Raw genomic sequence first — 26,204 nt, 5'->3', positions numbered from 1 at the left:
TTTTTACTTTATATTGTTTCTTCCTCCCATAAATTAGATGTTGTTTTACACTATCAACATTTCTTTAGATTTATTCAAGTGCTTACTATTTTCCCGACTCACTATGACTTCTTACATTTCAGGCTTTGGGATCATATTATTCCTCCTTGAAGTCCATCTTTCAGAAGTTCCTTTAGTGAGGCTATTTTTGTGGTAAATTCTCAGTTTCTGTTCATCTGAGAATGTCTGTTTCATCCTCATTCTTAGATAAACCATACAAAGAGTAGTCTGCATCAAAGTTTTCTGGAATGATATTAATAATCCAGCATTTGAGAGCTGAAAGCTGAAAAGTTTATACAATGGAAGTGATAGGTGAGCACTATCTTGATTTTATATAGCATTTATCAAATGAACATATGAAATATATTTCATATGCATTTTTTAAAAAACTAGATTCTCACAGTGGTCTCCCTGAGAAGTTCACCTATAAGAAACGTATTTTACAATCCGCCCCCCCTTTTTAAACAAGTAAATGCGATAACTATCCTAAGATCTGTAATCCTCCCTCCTGTTATTCTTCTGGTTCTATCCAGCATCCCCATTATCTGCCATCTGTGGCTCAGGATGTGCCGCTTCTATCTCTTTAAGGTTGATTCTTTTTACAAGTATTAATTTTTCTACAGTGTTCAAGAAATCCCATTGGTATAACTTTTAGTTTAAAAGACTTTTTTATTAGCCAGGATTAATTCCTTCCAACATGTTAGATAACAAATCTTTTAAAGATAACTAAGTCTTTGGTCTGACACATTAATACATAATTGATAATTTAAGTTAATATAAAAGTTCATTATTTTTTAATCATGTTCCTGAAGAATAAGTTATAAATCTGTGAATAACAGCCCATTAAATTAGCACTTCATTTATACAGAGGAGAAATGGAAACTCCTATCATAGCCAAGGCCAGAATTCTGCTAAGAGTCGCTAAGTTTTTCATAAACACATGTAACACACACCCAGAGCTTGATAGGGAAGGTAACAGAATTTTCACATCTCAACAGCTAAAAGGAGAAGTCCTCTTACGTACAGCAAAAGATCATCACTCTTACTGATCACACACTTATGGGGGGAAAAATAAGCATATTCCCTCAGCATACAAATATTTATAAATTACTTATGTGTAACATGTATTGCATATAATAAGATACAGAAAAATATAAGCTGAAAAAGGATGAACTACGGGTAAAATATGTAAATATTTAAAAGTATATTAATGGCAAGATAACATTTATCGATGGCACACAGGTAAGTGGGTATGAATGACAGTGATGTGATCCAGTGTAATTTAACTTGACAGCCAATTAGAATGCCATCCTTTAAAATTCCATAATGTGGCTAAAGAGCAAATACTGAGCCTAGAGGGCCGTTAGTCTGATGCCGACAGCTTGGTTCCCCCTCAACCCACAACAAAAGTAGCTCCTAGACAAGGATTTGCTCATTAGGGAGACAATCCCAGGAGCCCCATGGGAGTGGGGAAGTGAGAGGGAAGGATGGGAGGCCATAAACAGTGAGTTAATGAATAGGTTATTGCTGAAAGTGACTGGGAACCAGTTCTACCAGGGCCACTCTGAGAAATACATCCTTGTCCTCACTGAGGGGTGAGGAAGCAGGTGCATTAACCTACCAAATCCTGACCCTCACTGCTTAAGGACTGCCAGGTTTGGGCCCCATGCAGCCCAGCGGGCTCTGGCGTCCAGAGACACCTTCAGAAGCCTTTGGGTTTTGGGAATTGCAGGTAAGCTACAGGAGCTCCAGATATGGACAGCACATGCTACATCTGCTATGCCTGCATTATGAAGATGATCCTTTAAGCCCTTATAAAGAATCTTCGTTAGATCAGTGAACGTACAGTTAATTTTAACTAAATAGGTTACATATAAATGAACATACCTGTGAGAACACCACTGTCAATTCTTTCCACTTCTCCCACAGGATACCTCAAATATACACGTGACATAAGGCAATCTGATATAATAGGTTGAGTGAGTGCCAGGGTCAATCTGAATATCAAATATTGATATAATTTAATCTTATCTTAGATTAAAATATATAAATCAAAGCTCTAAAATTTCCTTCCTCTTCCACAATACACTACCTATGTGCCCCTGGAGGTGCATGCTCCCCTTTCTGGTGATTACTGGGCCAACGTATACACAGCCTTGTCCAGCTCTCAGCTGGACACATTTCAATTCATTTCAGAGTATGTCTGAAGTATTCTAAATGGGTAAGAAAACACAAGTAACACACAGTTACTATGTAGTTTTAGCATTTATCTATCGCTTAACAAGAAAGATTAGAATTTCAATATTCACAGAACTCCTTGAATGGGTATCTTATTTCCCTGTGTTTTAAAAATTATACAGAAACTCAACCATAATGCAGCTCCATCTTTGAATTCAGTAAAACAGATCAAAATGCTCTGACTTTCCATAGTCTTTGGTATGAAAGGCAGATTGGGTAGGCTCCTTGTTTTCATCCTCTTTACAGAAATAACAGCTCTACAGAAACATTTTCCAAATTTACAGCTTCTTAAAGGAGTTACATATGAAAAATCAGAAATGCATTTCAACTTTCCTTAACAAGTATTTAACTGAATTCCAGAAATGTGACACAAAGTTAGAAAATTCCACTTTATTTGGACTGAAATGTATATCTTATTTATTTAGTCTTAAAACAACTTAATCTAGCTTAATTGTTATCACTTTGAATAATCTTCAACAACCTAGGGAAGAAGAGTCTAAGGTTCTACTGTACTAGTTTAAGAAATCCATGCTGTATAGAATCACGGTTATGTTAAATTCCCTTAGAGTTTAAGAACTTTAGAATCAAATCATTTTAGCCTATTAAAGACGTTTTAAAACTCGCATAATATCCTACAAAAAGACTATTTTATGATACATATCAACAAAACTCAACACCACTTTCTCCAATAATAAAAAAATGTTTTTTTAAGTTGTTACTTTTTAAATGACGTGAAACTAAAGAAAACTGGTTGCTGGTTCTGGAATCATCTTGTTTGGAGAAAAATATTCTATGCTTTACCACTTGTTGCCACGCCTTACAGAGATAGGGTCTATAGTCTACATCCATATCACTCTGGAGATTAAAGGCACAAGAAGGCCCTTCTGTTGAGTTTGAGGTTTTCTGCATTATACTTTGTGTTGTTGCAAAAAGAGCCAATCGATACTCATTTACCAGCTTCTCTAAGAGCTGGGAACATTTCTTCAGAGTGGACTCCTGTAAGTTAACACTTTCTCCTCCATTGACACGGTCTATCCAATAAAAAGCTGACAGGCTATCCAAAATCAGAAGGCAGAGAGAGGGGTGACTGCAGAACATAGTTTCTAGTGAGTACAGTGTGAGAAGTAACTGGGTGCTACTACTGCAGTACACCAAAAAAAATCTCCCAAGGCAGCATTTTATTATTTCTTCAGAACTTTCGGAGAGTCTGTGCTCAAGAATTGTAACGAGCCGAAGGATATCAAAGTGGTAATCTGTGTCAATAAACAAGACTTCTATTTCCAGTCCGCCTTCCGATTTTGGAAGTATACATCGTGCTGTTAAGTGATAAAGCATTTCTGTTTTTCCTGTTCCTTCTGGGCCATGAAATTCAAGAATATCACCTGTGTAAAATTTAAAAATGTCAGTCAAAATGCAGCAGCACAATAATGATAGCCTACAAAATGAAAAGTGCACAAAAATGTTTAAAAAGACATTTACTGAAATGTTTTCCTTTTGAAAGACAATCCAAATCCATTTGCCAAAATGGATTTGTATAAGCAAATACAAATAAATAAGGAAATAAAAAGTAAATCACTAAATTTCACCTCTGAGAAAGGTGTTGGCTATTAATTAGCACAAAGAAAATTTGAAAAACAAAATGACATGGCTGAAATGGGCCTAAGGGAATCTCCTGGTGAGGGGTCCACACACACTCACACTTAAATTGGTGCTATTACAGCACTGAGAATAACGTGCCACAGATCTAGGGTCTTTTAAAAAGCTACTGCCTACTGGCACACGCCATTTCTGGTGGTTAATTATCCCATATCCAGCTTCTCATTTTTCCTTAAGTATAAAACCCCAATCTGGGGGAAAAGCGATGTGCCCAGCTTAAAAACGATTCTTCTGGGCTTCCTTGGTGGCGCAGCGGTTGAGAGTCCGCCTGCCGATGCAGGGGACGCGGGTTCGTGCCCCGGTCCGGGAAGATCCCACGTGCCGCAGAGCGGCTGGGCCCGTGAGCCGTGGCCGCTGCGCCTGCGCGTCCGGAGCCTGCGCTTCGCAACGGGAGAGGCCACAGCGGTGAGAGGCCCGTGTACCGCAAAAAAAAAAAAACAACAACAACAAACAAACAAAAAAAACGATTCTTCGCAGTCTTCCTTGCAAAGAGAGGCCAGCGGGTAGCACGGCTGCAGCCAGGGAGACACGGGTGGATGTCTGCTGGGGCTTCCAAGCTGTGCTGTCCTCACACAGGCGCCACTTCTACCTGCTCTGCTGCTCCCTCCTCTGAGATGACAGAGAAGATGACAGGTATACACGGAGGAGGGCAGACCCTAAAGAGGGTGGGCCAGGAAGACAGGAGGCACCCAGGACGTGGATGACAATACGGAACCTCACACAGCAGCCCGCCTCCATACCTGTGCGAGAAAAATAAGCCACTAGGCTGGACTTCTGCTACGTGCAACTGAAATAGTCCCTAACTAGGGCTTCTCAAAATTGCTGGCATTATGGGTGGAACAGTTCTTGATGGTACAGTTTCACACATACAAGGCAGTAAGGACCCCCAGCTTTCAGGCCCTAAGTGCCAACTGCATCCCACAGGTGAAAGCACCCCTGCACGTTTCCAAACTGCCTTCAGTTACCCTTTGGTATATGAATATCGCTTGATACTGTCTTGCTGAAACGACATCTGCACTGTGAATTATGTTCCTAGCATTATAAATCAAGGTCAACTACTCTCAACTTTGAAGACCCCAAATCTCTTTCTATAGAGTTTCCAGTAACTCTCTTTCATTGAGGACAGCACAGATAAAATAAAACACCTGGGGAAACTGTCCAGCCTCCAGAGCTCTTCAAAATCCGCTCTAAACAGTGGCCTCCGATTCCTGTTTGCTTGCCATTTAATTTATTTTTTTTTAAGATTTATTTATTATTTATTTATTTATTTTAGGTTGCATGGGGTCTTAGTTGTGGCGCGCGGGCTCTTCGTTGTGGCGCACGGGCTTTTCTCCAGTTGTGGTGTGCAGGATTTCTCTTCTCTAGTTGTGGTGCACAGGCTCCAGGACATGGGGGCTCTGTAGTTGTGGCACGCGGGCTTAGCTGTCCCGCGGCATGTGGAATCTTAGTTCCCTGGCCAGGGATCAAACCTACGTCCCCTGCATTGGAAGGCAGATTCTTTACCACTGGACCACCAGGGAAGTCCCTTAATTTATGGCTGAACTACATAATTGGAAACACTATGTTAAAAATGCAGATTCTTGGGCTTCCCTGGTGGCACAGTGGTTGAGAGTCTGCCTGCTGATGCAGGGGACACGGGTTTGTGCCCCGGTCCGGGAAGATCCCACGTGCCGCGGAGCGGCTGGGCCCGTGAGCCATGGCCGCTGAGCGTGTCTGGAGCCTGGGCTCCGCGACGGGAGAGGCCACAACAGTGAGAGGCCCGCGTACCGCAAAAATAAAGCAGATTCTTAGGCCCTAAACAAACTACAAGTCCATCTGAGACTCCAGTTACTTTCTTTCCGGTTATTCCTAACAAACCAGTGTATGTTGGAACACTCACAAATAATGTGTAAGAAACCTAGCAATCTGTCACCATACCATATTTAAGGTAGTATAGAACTTCAGCCAGTTTCTACTATAATGTTATATACAATTTGCAATTCAAAACTTTAATTATAAAGACTCCCCCAAACACCTGCCCCCAAGATTCCAGCCTCAAGGAGTAAAACTATTTTCATATTAACAACGGTTCATGGATGCTCTTATTAAAAGTTCACACAGTGACTAAAACTATATTCAATCCCGATGTTCCAGTTACTCTCTCCTACTACATAACTGAGGAGCTAAGTGGAAATCCTCCCTGCCCCCAAATAAAAACCTTTTACCGCCCTATATTATACAAAGAGAGTAAGACACATGCACTGGATGAAGAAACATTAACACTGAACCAATACTAATGATGGTGAAGGAAAGCTGAAAACACAGCTTAGCAAGATTAATCTGCAAGTGGTTTGGAGGACACAGAGGACCATGCAGAAACACGACGCGGAGACCGACAAGGAGACCACACACAAGCCCCTTCTCTCCTTTCCCCAGGAAAGGCAGCCTACGAGGCTGAGAAGCAGTAACCAACCTTTCATAGCGCTTTCCAAATGAAAAGGGACGGCTGCGTATCTCGCTGGACCCTAGTAACAACACTCTGAGGTGGGAAGAGCAAACTTTACCGTCTTCTGTCATCACATTGAACATATGCTATATCATTTTTGATGATTTGCTTGACTGATTATATTTCTTGTTCACGACTTTAAGGTGGGGACTTGAATACTCTATCCCCAGCACAAAGTACGGTATCTTTTGAATGCATTTCATCAGATTACTTTCTTCTTCAGAATTTCTTAGAAGAAATCTGAAGAATGAAAACGTAAGTTCTCATTTGGTGAAGAAAGTCAATTTTGGAGCACGGCATTTTGGAAGGGAGCAGGGTGGTAGAGGGAGTTACAGGTGCGGACGCGGCTTTGGTTAGCAGAGTCGGCAGGTGTGAAGGCCGGCTGCCCCTGGGCCTGAGAGGGCTGACACTTCACTTCTATCAAGTCTTCAGCCTCCTTCACTTAGAAGGTAAGGGTTAAACCTAAGGTAGCGATTTAAAAGTTCTCAGAGACAGGCTTGGAAGTGCTGTGTAAAAAAATACATAAGCAGAGCAGAGATTTTTAATTCACATAATCATGTAACAAGAATTTAGCTTTCAAAATGGTATGTTAAGATGTATCTCTAGGTGTCACAAATAAATATATCCTACAGCCACTACGATGTAAGATTCACGACAGTAATAAGAGGCTGGATATAGCAATCTAGGAATAAGTTACACAGAAATAGAGAACAGAAAACTCTTTGTGGGGTGGGAGTAAACCTAAAACTAAGACAGAGGGCCAAAACTCAATTCCTGGGATAGATCCACAGTTAGAAAAGTCAGCATAAAGACAGATAAAACAGAAATTTAATAGAAATAGTACTAAATAATACTAAATGTAGTAGAAAAGCTGTGGGTTTTTTTGTTGTTTTTTTTTTGCGGTACGCGGGCCTCTCACTGTTGTGGCCTCTCCCGTTGCGGAGCACAGGCTCTGGACGCGCAGGCCCAGCGGCCATGGCTCACGGGCGCAGCCGCTCCGCGGCACGTGGGATCTTCCCGGACCGGGGCACGAACCCGTGTCCCCTGCATCGGCAGGCGGTCTCTCAACCACTGCGCCACCAGGGAAGCCCTGAAAAGTTCTAAAAATAAAAGAATAGCAGGGGAGAGGTAGGAAACAGATCACTAAACTGGTCCTGGATAGTAACCTTACAGCAGTAAATGTGTAGCCTGCAAAAGCACATTTAATGTAAACATTATTTTATGAACCAAACTTTAAAAACTGAGATACTCAGAAGATAGGCTGAGGGACTTCCCTGGCGGTCCAGTGGTTAAGAATCCGCCTTCCAATGCAGGGGACACAGGTTCGATCCCTGGTCAGGGAACAAAATCCCACATGCCGCGGCGCAACTAAGCCCGCGCCCTCTAGAGTCTGTGCGCTGTAACTACTGAGCCCGTGTGCCACTAGAGAGAAGACTGCGTGCCAAAACGAAGAGCCTGCACACTGCAATGAAAGCTCCCACGTCCTGAAACTAAGACCCAACACAGCCAGAAACGAATAAATAAATAAATATTTTTTTAAGTCTATTATTAAAAAAAAAAAGAAGACAATAATCTGAAAAGGCACCACAGGGAGCAGTCACTGCCTCTAGAGTAAGAGCACGGAGAGAAATCAGAGTGGAGGAAGGTAGGGACACATCAGGGACTAGGAAACAACACAATTGTTTAGGTTCATTTAAAAAGTAAAATATTCAGTAGCAGTTTCACGTGGCTGGAGAGTCAAATGAAGAAAAATTAAGATAAGAGAAGTGTTAACATCGTCTGAAGTAAAAGAGGAGGGACTCCACAGAGAGCTGGAAATACTTGATATTGCTCAGAGGGTAGCTGTGAGATAACTCCGGTGGTCTCTGGAATCCTCAGCACAGGGAAGAATGACAACTTCGCCCGGTATTTTCTTGGGGAGAGGGTGGTGCTCATGAACATTTTTCATCATAACTCGAAAGAGCGAGGCTCCCCTACACGGCTTAACAAGGCCTTCTAAACCCATGTGTTAGCTAAGGACTAGCTGCTGTGGTGTAAATATGGACTCCTTAGAGCCTTGGTTCAGCACAAGTTAAACTGAGGCAAAGCTTAAGGCTGGCTAAGAGATGATTAGGTAGATAGAGACCCTCCTGTCCTTTCACAGATTTACAGCGAAGTGGGGGAAAAGGTCATGTACAACAACTGGGTAAAAGTAAAATCTGCAAACTTGGAAATTACACATGAACACTATCATTCACTTCTTGAACTAGATTCCCTGCAAATATGTTTAATGATGAACTGAAATCAATTTCACTGATTTTTATAAACATTTACTATCTAATCATAAGATCAAAAATAATATTCAGGGACCTCCCTGGTGGCAAAGTGGTTAAGAATCTGCCTGCCAATGCAGGGGACACAGGTTTGATCCCTGGTCCCAGAAGACCCCACATGCTGCAGAGCAACTAGGCCCATGTGCCACAACTACTGAGCCTGCGCTCTAGAGCCCGTGAGCCACAACTACTGAGCCCTCACGTTGTAACTACTGAAGCCCACGCACTTAGAGCCTGTGCTCCGCAACAAGAGAAGCCACTGCAATAAGAAGCCTGTGCACCGCAACGAAGAGTAGATCCCGCCCGCCCCAACTAGAGAAAGCCCGCTTACAGCAATGAAGACCCAATGCAGCCAAAAAAGTAATAGTAATAATAATATTCAAACATTATGTTCTGTAGAGGAGACACGGTCCTTTTAACTGCATCTGAATCACTATCTTGTAAGTTTCTGCGAGCTGTTAAAAAAAATCTCACCCTAGTCCAGGCAAAGCACTGCATATTACAACTGGTAGTGAAAGGAAACACCCCCCCCAAAAAAAACCCCCAAAAATCACCTCTACAGTTTGACATTAGACAAATTAAACTAAATCAGAAAATCTGGATGGTTTGGCCTTGACAGTTACTCTCACAAATAGAATGCATAAGGGGTTTGGGTAACAGATTGCCGGAGTGAGCTTACGAATCTAAAGAGCCTTCAAAATAAGTAAAAGAAAGAAAAGCCAAAAAAATACACCATCAAGGGGCTTCCCTCGTGGCGCAGTGGTTGAGAGTCTGCCTGCTGATGCAGGGGACACGGGTTCGTGCCCCGGTCCGGGAGGATCCCACATGCCGCGGAGCGGCTGGGCCCGTGAGCCGTGGCCGCTGCGCCTGCGCGTCCGGAGCCTGTGCTCCACAACGGGAGAAGCCACAACAGTGAGAGGCCCGTGTACCGCAAAAAACCAAAAAAAACACCATCTAGGTACCAACCTACTAACTGTATAACAAATATGTTGAATTTGCAGAGTACAGTCATTATAGTACTGAAGAGGTAATGAGTCTGTATATGGTACTGAATAAGTACTATCTAAAAAAGTATTAAAAATATGTTTTACAACAGCATTAGAGACCCCTGTAACACCAAAATCGCTTACTGCTTCAACTTGAGCTTCCCTATAACAGTTTTTGATAAACTGCTCTTGTTGATAAATAACTCTTATAATCCCAGTCTTACGTATGCTGTTGCTCCAATGAATATTCATCTAACCAGTTCTTTTTTTCCATCTAACCAGTTTTACAGCTCTAAGAGCTACCATAGTTTTAAGTAAACTTTTTTGTTAGTGACTGACATAATGGTGTTTTTAAAGTTTCTATAAATGTAATATTCAAATGTATAAGCTGTGCTTCAAACCTATTTTTTTTTGTTTTCATTTTATTTATTTTTGGCTGCACTGGGTCTTCATTGCGGTGCGCAGGCTTCTCATTGCGGTGGCTTCTCTTTGTTGGAGAGCACAGGCTCTAGGCGCGCAGGCTTCAGTAGTTGTGGCACACAGGCTTAGTTGCTCCATGGCACGTGGGATCTTCCCGGACCAGGGTTTGAACCCGAGTCCCCTGCATTGGCAGGCGGATTCTTAACCACTGAGCCACCAAGGAAGTCCTCGAACCTATATTTGTTTTTTGTTTTTTTTTTGCGGTATGCGGGCCTCTCACTGCCGTGGCCTCCCTCGCCGTGGGGCACAGGCCCCGGACGCAAAGGCCCAGCGGCCATGGCTCACGGGCCCAGCCGCTCTGCGGCACGTGGGATCAGGGCACAAACCCGCGTCCCCTGCATCGGCAGGCGGACCCCAACCACTGCGCCATGAGGGAAGCCCCGAACCTATGTTTTAATGTCAGTTTTGTAAGGTTCAACTTAATAATATCCTTTCTGATAGAATAAAAACAGTTCAATCTTTTGTCTAACATGTTTGATCAAAATTTGTCATTTATTATTGATAGTTTAGAATTTTTTTTTTTAACTAACAGATATGCTCTATAGGAAATACTAAAAGGAGTCCTTCAGGCTGCATGAAAGGACAGCAGTAGACAGTAACAAATCCAAATGAGTTAATAAAGAACATAGGACACTACATAGGTAAATATAAAAGACAGTATAAGTGTTTTATATTTTTAATTATTTTTTCATCTGATTTAAGAAACAGGGGCTTCCCTGGTGGCGCAGTGGTTGAGAGCCCGCCTGCCGATGCAGGGGACACGGGTTCGTGCCCTGGTCCAGGAAGATCCCACATGCCACAGAGTGGCTGGGCCTGTGAGCCATGGTCGCTGAGCCTGCGCATCTGGAGCCTGTGCTCCGCAACGGGAGAGGCCACAGCAGTAAGAGGCCCGCGTACCGCAAAAAAAAAAAAAAAAAGAAAGAAACAACTGCATTAAGTAATTTTAATGATTTTAACTAAGCAAAATTTTAAGTGTGTTTAAGGGCATACCGTGTATAAATATGTAATTTAAAACAGCACAAAGGAAGGGGACAGGAATGGAGCTATACGGTAGCAAAGTTTTTTATAAAATATTGAAATTAAGATGGTATTTAATCCAAACCAGATTGTTATAAATTAAGATGGTAATTGTAATCCTCAGGGCAATCATGAGGTAAATAACTCAAAGAAAAAAAAAAGTAAAAATAATGACAAGGAATTAAAATGCTACACTAGAAAATATCTATTTAACACAAAAGAAGACAGTAAAGGATGAAAAGAGAAACGAAAAAGACGTACGACACATATAAAACAGATAGCAAAATGTCAGTCATAGACCCTATCTTAACTAATAATAGTAATAAATGGATTAAACTGTCCAAACAAAAGGCAGATTGACAAAATGGAATAAAAAAACAGGATCCAACTATAGGTTGTTTACAATGGGCACACTTTACATCTCATGTCACAAGGTTGATAGTAACCAAACAGTAACCAAAAGAGAGCTGAAGTGGCTAGCCTATTATCAGACAAAATATACTTTAAGACAAAAATTGTTATTAGAGACAAAGAAGATGCTTAATACCATTAGCCATCAGCGAAATGTAAATCAAAACCACAATGAAGTATCACTTCATACTCACTAGGAAGGCTATAATCAAAAAGACAGACAGTAACATGTTTGCAGGAAGTGGGGAAATTGGAACCATTATACACTTCACTGATAGCAGCAAGTACAATGTGGCAATTCCCAAGCAGCTACTTCGGAATTTGCCAAAGGTTAAACACAGAGTTACCATACAACCTAGCAGTCCCTCTCAGAGGTATTATCCAAGGAAACTGAAAACATTTCTCCACAGAAAAACTCGTACACAAAATAATCATAGCAGCATTAGTCATAACAACCCAAAAGTAGAAACAACCCAAACGTCCACACCAACTGATGAATAGGTACAATAGAATATTATTATTCAATAAAAAGGAATGAACTACTGATGCCTGCCACAATATGATAAATCTTGAAAATATTAAGCAAAGTGGAAAAAGTCAGTGACAAAACACCACATACTGTATGATTCCAATTACATGAAATGTCCAGAAAAGGCAAATGTATAGAGGCAGAAAGTAGATTAGTGGTTGCCTAGAGCTAAGGGATGTTAAAGGAAATGGGAGTGACTAGTAATAGGCAACGGTTTCTTTTTGGGGTGAAGAAAATGTTCTAGAATTGATTGTGCCGACAGATGCCTAAGTGTGCAAATTGTACACTTAAATGGGTGAACTGTATCTCTTTAAGGCTGTTATATTAAAAAAGAAGAAAACCACCTAAGCACGCTACCTTCTTTCTAGCTCTTCCTCGTGTAGAGGGGCCAGTAAAACAAGTGGGCCAGTATTATTCTCCCTATCGCAAAAATATTAACAGCTACCAAGTACCGAAGGACTTTCCTGTGATTCTCAAACTTGTAAAGAATAAAAATAAATAACAAAACTCCCATTAAATATTGTGCTGGGATAAAAGAAGTTTTCATACTGAAGACTTAACAGCAAATAAACCAAACCCCACCTCATCTGACACAGAAAATGAAGGTTTAAAAGTGTCTCATCATAGGCTTCCCTGGTGGCGCAGTGGTTGAGAGTCCGCCTGCCGATGCGGGGGACACGGCTTCGTGTCCCAGTCCGGGAAGATCCCACGTGCTGCGGAGCGGCTGGGCCCGTGAGCCGTGGCCACTGAGCCTGCGCGTCCGGAGCCTGTGCTCCGCAACGGGAGGGGCCGCAGCAGTGAGAGGCCCACGTACCGCAAAAAAAAGAAAAAAAAAAGTCTCCTCATCATCTTTCTCAGTTTTTAATTTCACAATGTAACCTATACAGGCTGTTGCTAGAAGTGTGTGTGTGTGTATATGAATATACGTGGGGGAAAAACTTGTTTTATAAAGCTTAATTATGACACTATATTTTGGCTTGAGATTGTGTTTTTACCATGCACAGGTGAATCTTCATCAGCAAACAGATGTGGTTCTATTTCTTTCAAGGAACTTCTACCTTCCAGTCGGGCAAGGAGCTTGCGAAAGGGAAAAAAAAGAGAAGGAAAACTCATTGTTTAAAATATAAAATCCTAGAATATAAAAATATAAAATCCTAGAAATCGACATTTATTCAATTTTCCAAAAGTCTGTAAGAGACTTTTCATCATTTTGAGGACGTGAAGGAAATTGTGAAATGGAAAATATAGTTTAGGAGAAAAGTTGTGTTCATTTATTCAGAAAATACTTTATTTTTTGTTCATGTACCAAATACAGTTGGTATAAAATGAGTGCCTGCCCTCAGAGCAGCTGAACGGGTCTTTGGGACACAGGACCAAACTGCTAACTGCAAGTATGTACCTTCCTTACCCATTATAATTACCTTTCTCCCTCTGCTCACCACACTTGCTATCAGGTGTCAGCTTTTCATCTGTCTGCCCACTGTATCACCAGCTCCTCATCTAGGGTAGGAGATGGGAGGGGAGGGGACAGGGAGAAAGGTGGAGAAAAGCCCTGAGAAGCTCCGCCTGAATTCGTGAACAGGGCACAGGCTGGCATGCCTGCCAGATGGGACGTCAGCCAAGGTGCAAAGGTTATAACAGCACCGCGTGGGGGTAAAACCATGAGCAGATTTGAACCGCTAGAGCTTGTGGCATGAAACTGGCAGGAGATAATGAAGTCCTAAAAGAACAGAAGTCAGATCACAAAGGGTCTTGGATGTCACCTTCAGGAGTTTGCTCTTTGGCCCGTAGATAGGAGCAAGGGGTTTTAAGAAGCAATCTAGAACAGTTAAGACTAGACAGCTAGGTCTTTGGGCCCGAGGTTTCTCATCAGTAAAGTGAGTGAACCAAACCGTCTCTCCCTCACCAGGCTGTCGAGGATTCAGTGTGTCCCAGGAGCGCCCGGCACAGAGTAAGCATAAGCTATTATTATCTGCATTTCAAACAGATCATCTTGGTGGCTGCCGAGGGAATGGATTTGAGAGCAAAGCCAGATGTGGGGAAAAGGCTCAAGTCCATCACACTAACCTGGAGAAGTGCTTGTACCAAGACAGAAGGAGCTAAAACTACAGGAAGCAAAATTCCAAGACAAACTGAAATGTCAACGTGGGAAATAAAATCAAAGTTGATTCTCAAGGTTCTAAGGACACAGTACAGATTTGACAACCCTTTCAAAGAACAAAAACGCGTATCACAAATGAAGAAAAGCAGTCATCCTTTGTGGGTTTTTTTGTTGTTGTTGTTAAACAGAAGCAAAAGTTTTGGAAAGATATCCTGCAGTGATGAAAAGGTCCTATATGTTAATTCGGCAAATATTTATTGAGTGTCTATTATGTACAAGGCACTATGGCAGGTAAAATGGAGACTAGAGAAATGAAGATAATTAAGCTACCCTCAAAGAAGCTGCGGTTAGGTCCTCTAGGAGATGAGATGTTATCACAAAACAAGCTAAAGCCTGCTAACTGCACTCAAGAGCGCTCTGAGCTGGAGCGGAGGCTCTGAGGGCATATATACCTGTGTCAATTATTTTCCTAAGTATTAGGACATGATTTGTCATTCCCACTCCGCTGACACGTGCACTGACGGTGCCGCAGCCAAGGTGGGTGAAACTGCGGGCACCCGGCACCGCCAAGGCAGTGGCATCACAGCACGTCGGCACACATGGTACTCTTCACCACTCGCCGAAAAACAAGCACGCAAGCAAAACTAGAAGTCTTCAAGACTTCTTGAAGGCCTCTCACTGTTGGGGCCTCTCCCGTTGCGGAGCACAGGCTCCGGACGCGCAGGCTCAGCGGCCACGGCTCACGGGCCCAGCCGCTCCGCGGCACGTGGGATCCTCCCAGACCAGGGCGCGAACCCGCGTCCCCTGCATCGGCAGGCGGACTCTCAACCACTGCGCCACCAGGGAAGCGCCGTAAGAGTGTTTTTGATGTGGCAGTAAAAAGTATTGACTCTATATTAAATCATAACCTTTGAGTACTGTTGAAAGTATTCCCTGTGATGACGTGGGAAACATATTAGTAAGAAAGAATTTAACCTTGACCAAAGAGAGGTCTGGCCTTTGCCCTTGGCTCCTGGGAGATAATCTCTAAGCCTCTTGGAAAATCCTGCTGATAGAAGTGTCGTTGTTTACCTGGGGGCCCTGAGCCACACCAGATAGCCTCACAGCGTGAGCGTGAGCGAAGGTGAGGGCTCTGGGTCAGCTCAACCTCTGCATCAGTGGCTGGACACAGAGGCCAGCTGGCTGGGGGGCTGACAATGTCTACGTGACAAAGCCCCATAAACACTCTGGACACCAAAGTTCAGGGGAGCTTCCTTGGTCGGCACGCTGGCCCCCACTGTTGCTGGGGAAAGTCAGCACTGTCCACACTCCACTAGCACAGGACAATTGGAAGCTCCACATTTGGAATTCTGGATTTTGTCCCATTATATCTCTTCCCTGGGCTGATTTTAATCTGTATCCTTTCGCTGTAGTAAACTATTACCATGACTAAGCTTTCAGCGTATTCTGTAAGTCCTTCCAGCAAATCACTAAATCTGAAGGTGGTCTTGGGGACCCCCAAACATGCAATTAATGTCAGAATGAGTGAGGCCATGAGGACCTGGAACTCTGCAGTTGCTGTCTGAAGTGAAGGCAGTCTTGGGGACTTCCCCCAACTTCACACACAGATAAAGAAAGCACTTCTGCTCCAAACTGAAATACAATGGTTTTTCTCTAGGAAAAGCACTTGTGTGATTACCTGAGCTGGATACTTTTTCATAGAACACCCTTTTATTTGAAAGAATGACTGATAGACAAATTAGGATTACACAGACTTTGTTATTTGGCAGACATTTTACTGAAAGCAAAGAAAGTCAGCTGGTCACTTTAAGGAAACTAACTGACAGTATTTGTTGCCAATGATAAAATTTGAATTTTGGAAAACTTTTATCCACTGCTGTGAGCTTAAAAGCACCCCAATACTTAAAGCATTGGTGCTATCACGAAGTATTTTAAATTTCTCCATTTCACTGACAGAAATAACCCACATGAACAACAACCCCCGCGGTTATGGATGTTAAGTGGAACCACTGTGGTGATCGTTTTGTACTACATACAAACACGGAACCATTAGGCTGTAATCCAGTCCTAAGGCCAAAAAGTATGAGAACCACTGGGTTAGAAGGTTGAGGGTCCAAAAGAAGAAGACAGAGAAACTTCCGTGGACAAGATGGAACGCATGAAATGACTACAAAACGTTTTTAAAAGCATGTATACAAATGACCGACGTCCTCATCAGAAGGATTAGCGTGAGAATGTGCTCCAACTGTTTACCCTTACCGTCACTGCTCAAGATATTTTAGAACCCTCCTCTGGAGAATTCCTCGCAAGACAGAATTCAGAAAAGGATTAGAATTTTATTGACATGACTCTTAGATAACAATGGTATTGCTCCTCTTATCAAACTGGCTGACTTTGCCGATTTGCATCTGACTTTCCACTATTACTAAAAAGTCAAATTCATTTTCAAAGGATGAAAACGCCTATCAATGAGAAGTTTCAAAACAGTGTTTTACAATGCCAAAAGCAGAGTATACTGAATACAGAGGAAGTGAAAGTACCTCCCAGAACCTGGAAATAGATTAACTCTGACAAAAGTAGATAATATTAACAATTTATAGAAGTCACTTGATGGGATGAGATATCTTCCAAACCTAAGCAGAAAATACCCTAAAAACTTGGCATTAACCTGACCATTATATAAACTAAAATGAACGATGTTGTCTAGATTTGAGGAATAAGCTGAAAGAAGCAAGGTATAATCAATCTAGAGTTTCAGAAGGGCAAAGAGTAAATTAAGCCAGGGTAAAGGGAACCAAAGTAAGTTCTGTTTGACATGATAGTTTAATCCTTTTAGGGAAGATTAACACATCAGACAAACAAAGCTTGGAGAGGGTAGCTATTAAGATAATTCAACTATTTCTCTTGATTCTCTAAGCAACCTTTCTGAGCCCAAATTTCCTAACTGGGAAAGAATACACAGTGGACACAACAATTTTACTCTATTTGGCAGTTTCACTAATATTGTAAATTAATAGATTTGGCATTTGGTTTGTAAGTCAGTATCTGCCAGGTTTTATTATCATAACAATAGCTATCTAATAATAGCTACTATTTGTACTTGCTGTGGTCCATAATTTATATACATTATCTCTTTTAATTATCACATTAACTCTATTTGTTATCATTCTATTTTTCAGAAGAGAAAACTAGTAGACTCCAGAGTTGGGATTTAACTGAGATCTCTGGCTCCCCAAGCCTGGAATTCTTCCCCTGTGCTACAGAGCCTCAGAATCAGTATCACTGAGTCTGAAAAAATCTGAGTACAGAGATGACAGTTTTTGGACCTACTCAGCTGAAGATCAAACCAATCTGAGGTCCTGTCTAGGCAATTGTCTGGTCTCTCTCAACTGTCTCTCTTAGCGCTCCCTCTAACACCACAAGGAGCCCCAAATGTTTTCAACAGCAACATCAATACTGGAGCTAGTATACGGTCTGCCAAAGGGGTAATACTCAATTATACAGATATTCATTGGTAAAAATTTCAAGCAAGTCAAGTGTATTCCAGGAACTGAGTAAGGTGCATAGATACAACACCTTACTTACATAGATACAACAGACACAGTTCCTATCCTCAAAGAATTTAATGAGGGAGAGTCAAAGGTTTAAAAAGTACCATAAAGTATTGTAGGTGCTATAATATCAATAGAAATAACATGGGGCTCTGTGAAGGCATAAAAAAGGGACCGTCGATTCTAATCTGTGTGAGAGGCAACTTTAACTCTGAAAGAGAGATTCAGCATGTAGTTCTTTCAGGCACATACAAAATATTCATTGATAGAGCAATGTCCTTTCCCTATTCTCTCAATTAAATGCTCTAAGGCCTAGACTACTGAATGAATGAAAATTCTACACATTCCTCAGGCCAGCTCCTTCCATGAAGCTACTCCTGTACTTAGGACCACATTACCTACCAGTCTCCCTCATCTGGATCTAAGAGCTTGAAAGGAACTGGCTCACCACCAATTCCAAAATGCTTCACATCTGGCGGAAACTTAGTAGCTGCCTATTAAGTTGAAGGTAAACAGGTCACAGGTAGGTAGAATTCGGGGAGGATGGAGAACGAAAAGAACCTCAAACCACATAGATTTTTCACAGGTCTGGACAATCTGTGCAAACTTCTACCAAACAAAAGTCCTGGAGCATTCCTACAGCTATCACCAAAGTTCTTAACACTCATTAACAGAAGTGTTTTACAGACAATCATATAGCTTCAATGCCTGTTAAGTAGAATACGTATCATACAGATGTTTTAAAACATCATTTGATTATGGAAAAGCTTACACTAGAGCAGGAAGGAGAGCTTAAAATCAAATTAACCAGAAATGAATGACATTAAGGCAAACATGTGTATGCAATTGTCATTTGGATAAAGGCTCATTTCCCCTGACCTTTTGTGATTAAATCTGTTTGCATATCAACCCCAGCAGCAAGGTTTCAAACCAGTTAAGTATAAAAGTCTATCTAAAGAAGCAAACATTCTAAACCAAATATTCCCACCCCAGCCCTATAACAGGCCTGGATTTCCACTACAAACTGAATACAATACTTAGTAGTTTTGTTACATATATAGAGGAAATTCACTCCAGGCAACTATGTGTTAACTGTAACATACAGAAAGTAAGAGACGAGTTGGAACGTGTAGGACGGCAAGGGAAAGCAGCAGCTATGTTAACATGTATGTGATCAACGCAAAATTTGGCCCTTACCACGGTAGAGTCCCTTAAATTCACGGACTAACCTTTTTCACTTCTGAAATTAGGCTCCTCTGCCACTTAGAAAATTCAATTGCCCTTCAGGGCAGAGTACTAGGCCTGGCTCTTAATAAAGCTTTCGTCTAAATTATATGGAAAAGACAATTGTTACTCGAATACTAAATTAGAAAAATTCCATTGTTTCTAAGTATAGTCCCTAAAGAGCAGCTGCCTTTATAACTAATATTTTTTTTAAAAGAAATCATCCTATAAGAAGGAAAAATAGATATATAAAAAGTCAAGCAAAAATTACTATACATACCTATGAAGCATTCATTTCTAGCAGGATTTATAAGGACTAAATTTTAAATTTATGACATCCTACAAGTTAGTAATTTCATTAAATGTATAGTTAAGATTTCACTAGGAAGTCATATCAGACTATGCTTCAAAATGTCATTTAGACAGAATAATCAACTATATGCAAGATCCCAGAAAAAGACAATAAAGCACAGAATCAAAACTGCAGCTGCTTAACGTCGGACGGACACTTCCCCCTCCCCCCCACCCCCCTTGTAAGTGAGGAACTCTGCCGGAGAAATACCTCTGGTGTGTATGCTCCCACCCTCCTGTTCCCTCTTCCCAGGGAAGAAGAGCTTTTCCTCATGGGTTAATTCGAGAGCAGGAACTAGACACACATTGATTGGCCCCATCCTGGGTCCTGACAGCTTGCCTGCAGGAAGTGCATATTCTGCTGTTTCCAGTGTAGGAGGAGGGGTGCTTAGAAATGAGCATTTGGCAACATGACGTTCGACGGTAACCCTGATGAGAGCACTTTTGGTGGAATATGGAGACAGAAGCCAGATCACAGTGGGCTAAAGAGTGAACAAGAGAACAGCAGGCTCAGCCAGAGCACAAGGGAGGAGTGCTCTACAACGGAGGAAGGGAATGGGGCTGGTAGGGGCTCGTGTGTAGGGAGTTTTCTGGTTTGTTTTGTGTGTACTGCTTTATGTTAGGACACTGACAGAAATGACTGGTAGAAAGAAGACTGCAGATGCAGAAGACAGAGAAAGTGGGGCTACCTGCAGGAGTGACGTCCTCAAGGGGGTGGATGGAATTCATATCACAAGTGGAGAAGCTGCCCTTTCTTAGAAGCAAAAATATTCTACTTTACAGGAAGGAATTCAGAGAAAATCAGTACATGTACTTTTTATCAATACAGACTTGATGAAGAAGCAGGAATTGCTATATTACTACCCAATAAAGTAGACTTCAGAGCAAAGAAAATTACTAGAGACAAAGAGGGACACTACATAATGACAAAAGGATCAATCCACTAGGAAGACATGTGATCCTAAATGTGTACATATCAGACACAGTCTCAAAATACACGAAGTAAAACTCATACGGCTGAAAGGAGAAACAGACAAACTCACTAGTTGGGACTTCAACCCCACTTCTCAGAAACCAAAAGACTTACTAGGAGATCTGATCAACACAACCAACAGGATCTCATTCCTATACACAGAACATTCCACCCAACAATAGCTGAGTGTACATTTTTTTTCAAGCGCCCATGGAACATTCATCAAGCTAGATCACACCCTGGGCCATAAAGCAAACCACAACAATCATAAAAGAACTGAAGTCATACAGAGTATGTTTGACTCTAATGGAAACAAACTAGAAATCAGTAACAGACAACAGGAAAAAATAAGGGAGTTCCTGTGATTTTGTTTGTTTTCTCAGTGACACATGAGGCAAGGCAGAAAGGAGAAGGAAGAGAAGGCATGAAATTTATCACTAAACAATTATTGAGCACCTACTGTGGGCTAAATATTGTTCTAAAACACTGAGACTTAAAGGAGTAATCCCAACAGAACAATCATCATCCTTCAATGGCAGGGGTGGGAGGTGGGGAGGAAGACAACATATAAACAATATAAGAAGTCAGATGTGGTAAGTGTAAGGAAGAAACAGAGTAAAGGAATAAAGATTAACAGTAGGAAGGACCTCCTTATACTGGGTGGACAAGCCTCTCCTCTAAGAAACATGAAGCAAGTGAAGAGGCAAACAGTGTCAATTTCGGAAGGAACACTGCAAAGGCTCTGAGGCTGAAGCACACTCGGTACGTTCAAGGAATAGCAAGGACAACAGTGTGTCTGAAGACGAGTGAGGGAGAGTGGAAGATGAGATCACAAGGGCAGGAGAAGAGATCCGAGGCAGGGCTGAAGGGCAGATCACACAATTTGCAAATCATCCATCAGTGGAGGAAACAGGATTCTGGATTTTACTATAAATGATACATGAGCCTCTGGAAAACTTTGAACAGTAGAGTCTACTTACATTTTGAACGGATCACCCTGGATACTATGTGGAAAATACATTAGAATAAGTGTGAACAGGGTGGAGCAGAGCCAAGTTAGAAGGTTACTGCAATCAAGCAGGTGATGGTTACTAGGAATAGGAATGGCTGCAGTAAAAAGTAGTGAAATGTGGTCAAATCCATGCTACTATTGAAGGTAGAGAAAACAGGATGTGCTAATGGATGTGGGCTGATATGAGAGGAAAAGAGGATTCAAGAATGACTTAGTTTTTGGCTTGAGCAACAGGTAGAAGAAATTCTCCATTTAACAAGATAGGGAAGGCCTGGGAGGAAGCAGGTTGGGGCTGGGTGTACATGTGTGGTGGTAAACCAAGACTTCAGTGTAGGGCATATTAAAATTTTTCTCATGTTTTCTCTGCATCCAGGAGTCAATCATGATGAGCATGTTAAGTCTGGGATGCCTATGAGACATCCATGTGGGTATGTCAAGAAGATACTAGAACACGTGTGTCTGGAATTCAGGAGTAAGGTTGGATTTAATGACAGGTGTTTTGTAGGGAGAAAGTGAATTAATTGCTAGAAAAACACAAGTGGACTGGGAGTCCACTTGAAGCTGATGGTTACAAATTTAAAATGAAATCAGTCAGCCTGGTTGTGACTTTCTTTAGCAATACTCAGCTGAGTGGGTAGACAGTGAAAGTAGACAGCTGGGTTTAACCGCGGTTAGGAAAGTAGGTTAGGATTTAAAGGGTCAAGGAAGCTGAAAGTACTCATAATGGAGGAACGGTAATGATGGAGCACTGATTCTATTCTGGGTAAGAAGGGAAGCAAAGAGAGACGGGGACAGATGTTGTTCTAAGTCTACCATGCGAGACCAAAATATTATTAAATGCTAAACATTTTCTTATTTAATATTTGCCTCTGGCAAAAAGGCCACCCTGAACCTTTTCTAAGAAAAGGAAAGCAGGGAATTCTCTGGTGGTCCAGTGGTTAGGACTCTGCGCTTTCACTGCCGTGGGTGTGGAGTCAATCCCTGGTCGGGGAACTAAGATCCCAGAAGCCGCATGGTGCGGCCAAAAAATAAATTTAAAAAAGAAAACCAGTCATTATTATTAATAAATAGTTATCAAGTGTTTACCGTGCAGGGAATACTGTGCTTAGTGAAAGACTACATAGAAATATAGGGACCCACCTCCTAGGAGTACAGCTGAAAGACAACTGAGAAATCACCACCTACCGCCCTCCTTCTACAAAGGCAGAAGCCAAGGTTTAATAACTTATCCACAATCACCCAGCTCGCTCCCGGCTGAGCCAAGACTACAGCCATGGTCCAGGGTTCTCTATCTCAGCCCCCAAAATGATGCCATTAGATAACTTCTGGGAAAATGTGTAAAAATCCACCTTGAGAAATGATAACTGGGATGGAGAAGTTTCCTACTTTTCATTTCAGTACTCCTGGAATTTTCTGTCATAAGCATGTACTACTTTAATATAAACTATTATACTGAAGTTAAAGAGAGGAAACAGTATGTTGTGCATGACAACCCAAACGGGACACTTTGAATCTATCCACTGATTACTTTTAAACTCAGGGCATTTTCAGCATTTCTGAGAAAATGCAAAGTACACCAGGGCTCCCCAAGCCCCGGGCCTCAGACGGGTTTGGGTCCGCGGCCTGTTAAGCAGCGGCCGCACGGCAGCAGGCGAGCAGCGGGGAAGCGAAGCTTCATCTGCAGCTCCCCATCGCTCGCTCGCATCACCACCTGAACCAACCCCCCACCCCCATCCATGGAAAAACTGTCTTCCACGAAACCGGTCCTTGGTGCCAAAAAGGCTGCGGACCGCTTTAGGACACCACTACTTAACAAGTATGCGCAACTGAAGCCATTTGGTGGATGATTCCAAAATATTGCCAAAATCTTTTCTAATACTCTCAGAGGAATGTAGAAGTAAAAAATGCCATTGCTGGGCTTCCCTGGTGGCGCAGTGGTTGGGAGTCCGCCTGCCGATGCAAGGGACACGGGTTTGTGCCCCGGTCTGGGAAGATCCCACGTGCCGCGGAGTGGCTGGGCCCGTGAGCCATGGCCGCTGAGCCTGCGCGTCCGGAGCCTGTGCTCCGCAACGGGAGAGGCCACAACGGTGAGAGGCCCGCGTACCACAAAAAAAAAAAAAAAAAAAAAAAAAATGCCATTGTTACTGTGCAAAAGTAAAGAACAGAGTATTCTATTGTAAATTGCATTCCAACGTGTGTCTTCTTTAAATCAAGGGCTCCTTGTATAAGTTTTCCACTCAGCTACCTGGCCTACCCTAAATGGCATCCCTGAATCTGTTAAAGGAAAATATTATTTGCGACTTTGTTTTCTTGGAAGACCCTGTATGAAATGTCTCTTCCTTACTACTCACAAGATGTGGGAAAGGTTAGTTATTTTATAAGGTGGTTATTCTTGTGAATTAAAATTTTGAAGTAGTTGGGCTTTCCTGGTGGCACCGTGGTTGAGAGTCCGCCTGCCGATGCAGGGGACACGGGTTCGTGCCTGGTCCGGGAAGATCCCACATGCCGCGGAGCGGCTGGGCCCGTGAGCCATGGCTGCTGAGCCTGCGCGTCCGGAGCCTGTGCTCCGCAACGGGAGAGGCCCCAACAGTCAGAGGCCCGCATACCGCAGAAAAAAAAAAAAAAATTTAAAGTAGTTTATTTCTGGACTTCCCTGGTGGTCCAGTGGGTAAGACTCCATGCTCCCAATGCAGGGGGCCTGGGTTCGATTTCTGGTCAGGGAACTAGATCCTGCATGCATGCCACAACTGAGTCTACACGCCACAGCTAAATATCCCACATGCCACAACTAAGACCTGGCACAGCCAAAATAAATATATAAAATAATAAATAAATATCTTTTAAAAATAAAAAAATTAAGTAGTTTATTTCAGCTTCTTGGGATAATCTGTGGCCTCAGGTACCTTCCTCAACACAATGCCTCCAGGTAGGATCCATCTAGTAGACTGATGTACAAAGAAAGACAATAGAATCCAAACAAATTGAGCAATGGCCATACAGCGCCCAGCACTTACGGGAAAAGAGGGTTGCTTAGTTGGTTTTGATGACAAAAAGGAAAAAGAATAAAGCAGCGCCAACTGCCCAGCTCACTAACCTTCTCCCCTCCACCCCACCGAACTCCAAAGTAACATGAGTGAGGTGATCTTGCTTAGGATCTCCAGACAGCCGTGGCAGGCAAACGATATGATGCCAAATTCTTTGTTCAGTGCGTCGACTGCACTGGGCTCTCATTTTTTGGATGTTAGGCTTGTTCTGATTGCAAAAGTCATCTGAGTTTAACCTGCGTTTCAAATTATCATTTCAATCGGTAAGGTTGTAACTGTAGCAGTCCTTACAGGGAGCTGCGCCTCTACTCTGAAGGAGCAAGGGTTGGCAAACTATGGCCAGCGGGCCAAATCCTGAAGTTTAAAAAATAAAAGGTTTACTGGAACACAGCCATATGCTGATTTGTTTACCCACCTCTGGCTGCCTTCACATTAGAACAGCAGCAGAGCTGAGTAGCTGTGACCGAGGCCGAATGGCCCACAAAGCCTAAATATAGACTATCTACTCTGGTCCTTCACAGAAGGAGCCTGTTGGTCATTTAAGGGTATCGCTTCCCCTCCCTCCTCTGTATAAAAGATCCACCATCGGGCTTCCCTGGTGGCGCAGTGGTTGAGAATCCGCCTGCCGATGCAGGAGACACGGGTTCGTGCCCGGGTCCGGGAAGATCCCACATGCCGCGGCTGGGCCCGTGAGCCATGGCCTCTGAGCCTGTGCGTCGGGAGCCTGTGCTCCGCAACGGGAGAGGCCACAACAGTGAGAGGCCCGCGTACCACCAAAAAAAATAAAAAAATAAAAGATCCACCATAACCTGCCTCTGCCTATTTCTCAGGGTTTACTTCCCAACAGTTTCCCCACTAGCTTTGTCCGTCTACAGAGAACTACTTGCAGTTCCCCTAAATCAGTGACGCCCTTGCTCAAGGCAGAACCCACATACTTGCAACTCCCTGCCCCGAATGCCACTCCCTCCTTGCCAAGCCACCAACCATCCAAAGGTCCCTAAAAACCTCAGCTGTCCCCTCCTCCTCCCAGTTAGTCTTCCAGCCTGCCCGCCCCTCGACCGGACGGCACGATTTAACAGCCATCCTGTAATTTGTAGGCAGCCTCCCTTACTTTTCCTGCAAAGGCAGAGGCTGTTTCTTGCGTTTCTTACTCCTATTCCTTAACCAGCGGTTGACACGCAATAAGTGCTTGATACTTGCTGGTTGAATTCCTGAATAAATCTTTGCAGACACCACATGGCTGGTGTGGCCCTGGATGCTTAGGCTAGAAATGTAAGCTGCGATAGCGAGGCTGAATGCCGTAAGCAAAAGATGTACAGAACAGAGGCAACAGGTGGAGCCACCTACTCAGATACCACTGTTCTAGAAAAGTCTATGAGCGCTCCGCCTGGCAACCCCCTGATTTTCCTAGCCTCTCTTGCACACCATGTCTGACTGGTTCACGCATCACAGGTTTGGAGCGTAATGCTAGCGGTCTCGGTCTCGGGGGCCGGCTCCGGGGGTACAGGCTTGGGGGGCGGGGCTCTAGGCTCGCCGGCGTCCGGGCCCCGCGCGCCTCCCCCTCCCCAGGGCGCCCCGGCCTCCCGCGCCCTCGGGGCTCCCTCGCCCGCCCACGGCCCTGTTCTCCTCTCCCTAGCTCCCACCTCGGCAGCTCTCACCTCCGTCCCAGACTCAGCCCTATGGAAGTCACTACACATCGCCCCGGAGGCTCGGCGCACCAGCCACTCAACTTTCCCGCCAGCGGCGCCATTTACTGCGCGGCCTCGGCCCCGCAGCCAGTCAGAGACGCTGACCC

The 26,204-nt window shown here is 43.1% G+C and overlaps 1 protein-coding gene across 1 annotated transcript; it reads right to left on the bottom strand.

Annotated features, from left to right (window-relative positions):
* Window positions 1–692: 692 nt before the first annotated feature.
* Window positions 693–26,204, bottom strand: XRCC2 (X-ray repair cross complementing 2). Its single transcript, XM_059074138.2, has 3 exons — window positions 26,068–26,204; window positions 13,149–13,230; window positions 693–3,659 (listed from the first exon to the last, which is right to left on the bottom strand). Exons 1-3 carry the CDS (start codon window positions 26,104–26,106, stop codon window positions 2,938–2,940), a joined length of 843 nt encoding a protein of 280 aa, XP_058930121.1. The 5' UTR covers window positions 26,107–26,204; the 3' UTR covers window positions 693–2,937.

This window comes from Kogia breviceps, chromosome 9 (genome assembly GCF_026419965.1).
Source record: "Kogia breviceps isolate mKogBre1 chromosome 9, mKogBre1 haplotype 1, whole genome shotgun sequence".
NCBI classification, from domain to species: Eukaryota; Metazoa; Chordata; class Mammalia; order Artiodactyla; family Physeteridae; genus Kogia; species Kogia breviceps.
Note: the sequence above shows the minus strand (reverse complement) of the source record. Positions and strands in the feature narration are given on the sequence as shown.